At 50.2% G+C, this 4,364-nt stretch overlaps 1 protein-coding gene across 1 annotated transcript; it reads right to left on the bottom strand.

Moving 5' to 3' along the window:
• Positions 1 to 824: 824 nt before the first annotated feature.
• Positions 825 to 2,035, bottom strand: LOC136535145 (uncharacterized). The gene has a single exon (XM_066527461.1). It carries the CDS (start codon positions 1,860 to 1,862, stop codon positions 1,350 to 1,352), a length of 513 nt encoding a protein of 170 aa, XP_066383558.1. The 5' UTR covers positions 1,863 to 2,035; the 3' UTR covers positions 825 to 1,349.
• Between the last annotated feature and the right edge of the window lie 2,329 nt (positions 2,036 to 4,364).

Below are 4,364 nucleotides of genomic sequence, written 5' to 3'. Positions count from 1 at the left end.
TTAAAACCACTTAAAAACCAGGCACGGAGGTAATTTGAACGGTTTTAGACTTCAGAGGTTTTAGAGTTTGTGATGAGGACAAAAATCCTAGTACGATGATAGTTGAGGGAAGTAAAATGTATGTTTTCGTCTTTTCAAGACTTAACGTTGGACTGTCAGTTGCGCCTGCCTAAATTACAGTACTGGGCCTATTTTCCCACAACTGGGCTACTGTGAGGGTCGTCAAAACGGGAGAAAAGCGACATATTCTGGATTGTCAATTGTGGCCTCTCCCAACCGGTGGAACGGCCCGTGTCCTCGGCTGGCCCCCCTCCAGGCCTCCATTCCACGTGCTGACGTGCGTGCCCACGTCGGCGAGGTCGCGTGCCACCATCCCTCCGCGGTCCGCGGCCTCCGCACAGTCGGGCGGGCGTCCGGTTGCTGTCTCGGCACCGATCTGGCCGGACCGAGACGGGGGGCGGTGGTAGCTGTAGCCGTGTACCCTCTGTTCCGATTTAATTGTCGTTTCTGGTTTTCGTGCCACAAGTTTAATTCGATTTGTAGAAAATACTAGCAACATTTATATCTCCAAATAAATTTATTAAAAAACTAGATTCAAAGATCTTTCCGATAATACTAATTATGTATCATAAATAATAATATTTTTTAATATATATTTTGTTAAAGTTGTTTCTCGGGAAGCGAGAACTACAGATATTGTGGGACGGAGGGAGCAGCTGCCATGTCGCGCTCCCGCCGCTGCAGCGAAGGGGACACTGAAGCCGAAGCAGATCTGAATCTGAACATGCACCTGCACCTGCACCTGCACCTCACGAGTCACGAGAGGACGGATGATGAGAGGAAGAAGAAGAAGAAGAATCTTCTCTGCTCTGCTCTGATCATCTCGACTGCGTCGGTGCTTCAGATCTCACAGATGCTTGCCGCGGTTCCATTGCTCTGCTCTGGACCGCGTCGAAAGGAATTACGACAGATCATTTTCATTTGCCTGCCCGTGGATCGGATCGGACCGGATCCGTGGCGTGTTCTTCATTCAAGGAGCAAGACTGAAGCAAAGCGGCAACGACGGCCAAAACCAACGAAAGAACACTAGTTACATGTTCGTGGTCTCCTGCTCGCGGCAACGATCGATCATCTTTTTTTTTCCCCGAGATCGACCGATGCCATCATACACAACATCACCATACTGCAATTTAATACTATACTATATGGATTCCATGTACACCACCACAAAATCATCAATTGCTTTATTGCGGCAGCTCGATCGATCACGGCAAGCAAAGCAACAACAATGCCGTGGGTGGCGGATCCGCCCGCCATGGCTGTCCCACCTCCTCCTCGATGGCTCGACATCACGCCTCGCCGTCGTCGAAGTTCTGCTTGTAGCTGATGGAGTCGTACCCGAAGTCCTGCGGTGCGGCGGCCTTGAGCGGCCGTCCGTCGCGCCCCAGCAGTCGCCGCGCCCCGGCGCGGAGCCTAAACAGGACGTGCCGCCACCCACCGCCGGCGCAGCGGCACCTGCCGCCCAGCGGCCGCGCCTCATCGTCGTCGAGCTCCAGCCCGCGAGGTGCGAACGGCGCGGTCACCCAGCCGAGCCCCCACTCCCACCACCGCCGCAGCGCGCCCGCCGCCGCCAGCGCCTTCACGGAGGGCATCGACCGCGCGCGCCGGAACGCCGCCACCGACGACGACAGCGACAACGACGGCGGCGGTCTCACGTGCACCGAGAACGAGGACATGCGCCGCCGCAGCCCGATCCCGCCGCCGCCCGCCTTGGTTCCCGCGGCGCCGGGCGTGGTCACTGGGAGCTGCTCGTCCTCGCTCCGCCGCGGCTTGATCGTCTCAAGGATCGCGTCGGTCGCCATTGCGCCTCGACGACCACCGCGGCGTGGATCAGGGGGGCAGGGGGAGAGATCTTGGACGCGGAGGTTGGCCCTGGTTGGTAGGCGAAGGGGTGAGCTGCTGCCTTCTCAGCTCTGCCTGGGAATACTGGGTGACTGAAGAGCTGGAGCAGCTGTGTTCCTATCGTGCCAACTGGATATTAGTTACACCAAACCATGTGTATTTAGCCCTTGTTTAGTTCGCGAAATTTGGATTTTGAGGTTACCGTAGCACCTTCGTTTTTATTTGGCAAATAGTATCCAAACATTGACTAATTAGGCTTAAAACGTTCGTCTCGCAATTTCCCACCAAACTGTGTAATTAGTTTTTCTTTTCGTCTACATTTAATGCTCCATGCACGGGCCGCAAACATTCGATGTGACAGGTACTGTAGCAACTTTTTGGATTTTGAGGTCCAACTAAACAAGGGCTTAGTACTATTGTAAACTGATGCTACTACACGTGTAGATATTTTTTTCCAGTAGTAAGAAACGAACTTAAGAGTTAGAAAACATGGGAAAATATAACATCTTTTATCCCAAAAAAATATGCAATTCTAGAATAGTGTCAAATATCTGAAGCTTAACTCAAATTTTGTATAAAATGATACCGATATTTATCATATATAAATAAGTGCTATTATAAATAAATCACAGCGAGAACCAGACGCGTCATTACGTGGTCTCTAAAACGACAAGCTGTTCCTACTTGTACATGCGTAAAGCTTGTGTTGCAGCATGCGTAACGGGGAGAAAATTTAGAGAAAAGAGCCGAGGGCAGGCTATAAACTACGCTAACTTCTGATAGAGTTTCTGAATAGTTAAACAAGCGCCGTTGGTCGTTAACTTCTGAAGCAGCAAGGTGAACAAGCGCGAGCTCCAGTCTCGCATCGCATCGACGCATGGCATGGCATGGCATGATGTCTGCAAGCGGGGCGGCAGGGCGTGTCGGCGCCTGACGCAGAATACCGAGGACGTTGGTGGGTCGTTGTTGTCTCGCGGGGAGCCGCGCCAGTGCCCGTGCCCGTGCCCGTGCGTGCCCAGCCAGACGTGCCGCCCACGCGGTCCATGTGATGTGCCCATCCACTCTACGCCGGTCCCGGACGGACCGGGTGCGCCGACGCAGCAGTGCCGGCCCTAGGTAGGGCACGAGGTGCGAAGGTCGAGGACGAGGTCTAAATCCAGGTATATATACCTCCAGGTCATATAGTTTATTAGGCATTAGTAAATTAATAAGAAGAGAGACATAGAACTAGTCAGGCGGTCCAAAAGACAACATCGGCATTTCTTTTCTAGTTTCATTTCCTACGGCCCTCGGTAGAGAGGAGGCGGGGAGTCACGCTGCACACAGCATACTCTGATCGTGAGTTCACGACGTGCGCCTTACACACACAGAGCTGGTGAGCCGCGCCGCCGCGAAGAGCTAGACTACCGGAGACACGGACACGGCACACGAGGACAACGACCAGGCAGGGCTCCACGACGATGACATCTTGATTCTTGGCTTCTTATGAATTACGATCACCGATTAGTTGTTTAGGCCTAAGATATTTTTTCTTTTTTCTTTTTAATCCAAATTAATTATTTGTATAGTATTCCAGACTTCTAGTACTTTGTACCCATATAGTCATATTTTTCTTCTAATTTAGGTGTTAGAATTTTAGAATGTTACCTAAAAAACATTTATCATGGGTGATAAAAAAAACGAATATATTGTTTTTTATTCTATATTATTCCTCGATAATTATCATACGTCTACAAATATATTGCTTAATCTATATTGTTCCTCAATAATTATCAGACATGTTAAATTAAAAATATGTTATTGAATTGGTTTCGTTTTGCAAGTAAAATTAGCACCTATATATTATAAAATTTTATACATGGTCGAGGAATGTTACGACGAGATCACCGAAATGCCCTTAAAATCGTAGGACAGGCACTGACGCAGCTATCGCCGGGAAGGAAACAAGCAGTCACGGCTTGTGCGTCCCGTGGTGTAGCCATGTGCCCATGTAGGAGCAGTATACGTACTAGGCGTACATATACCCTCTCGCAACAAAACAAAAATGTTTTACGAAACGTTGAACTCCCTACTAGGAGAATTCACATCGTTTAGACTAGGGTGTACAGTACCCTTTTTTTTAATATCATATTGTTTCAGTTTTACTGAGGAAACATAGGCCGGTTTGATAGGGCTTTTGCTATTTTTAGCTCTTCCTACAAGCTTCATCCTAAAAACTGTTTTCCAGATTTCCCTCACATATAGTTTCCTAGATGAAGTTGGGTGAAACCGAAAAAACTAGGGAAAGGCTAGCGCACGGACGTCCGGATGCCCACGCCGCACGCCTGCTTTATGTGGGGTCCCGCACTGCTCCATGCCCCGTGCTCACTCCGTGTCCCACGCTCGCTTCCATCTGATCTACGCTCGCACGGTTTCCCACGCCTGTCGCTCGCGCCCCCTCCACATCCACGCGCATACAAGCG

Source organism: Miscanthus floridulus, unplaced genomic scaffold, assembly GCF_019320115.1.
Source record: "Miscanthus floridulus cultivar M001 unplaced genomic scaffold, ASM1932011v1 os_2567, whole genome shotgun sequence".
Lineage (NCBI taxonomy): Eukaryota > Viridiplantae > Streptophyta > Magnoliopsida > Poales > Poaceae > Miscanthus > Miscanthus floridulus.
Note: the sequence above shows the minus strand (reverse complement) of the source record. Positions and strands in the feature narration are given on the sequence as shown.

Bases quoted from the DNA above. Each gene is read 5' to 3' on its own strand.
- LOC136535145 (XM_066527461.1), bottom strand. From the start codon at position 1,862: ATGGCGACCGACGCGATCCTTGAGACGATCAAGCCGCGGCGGAGCGAG.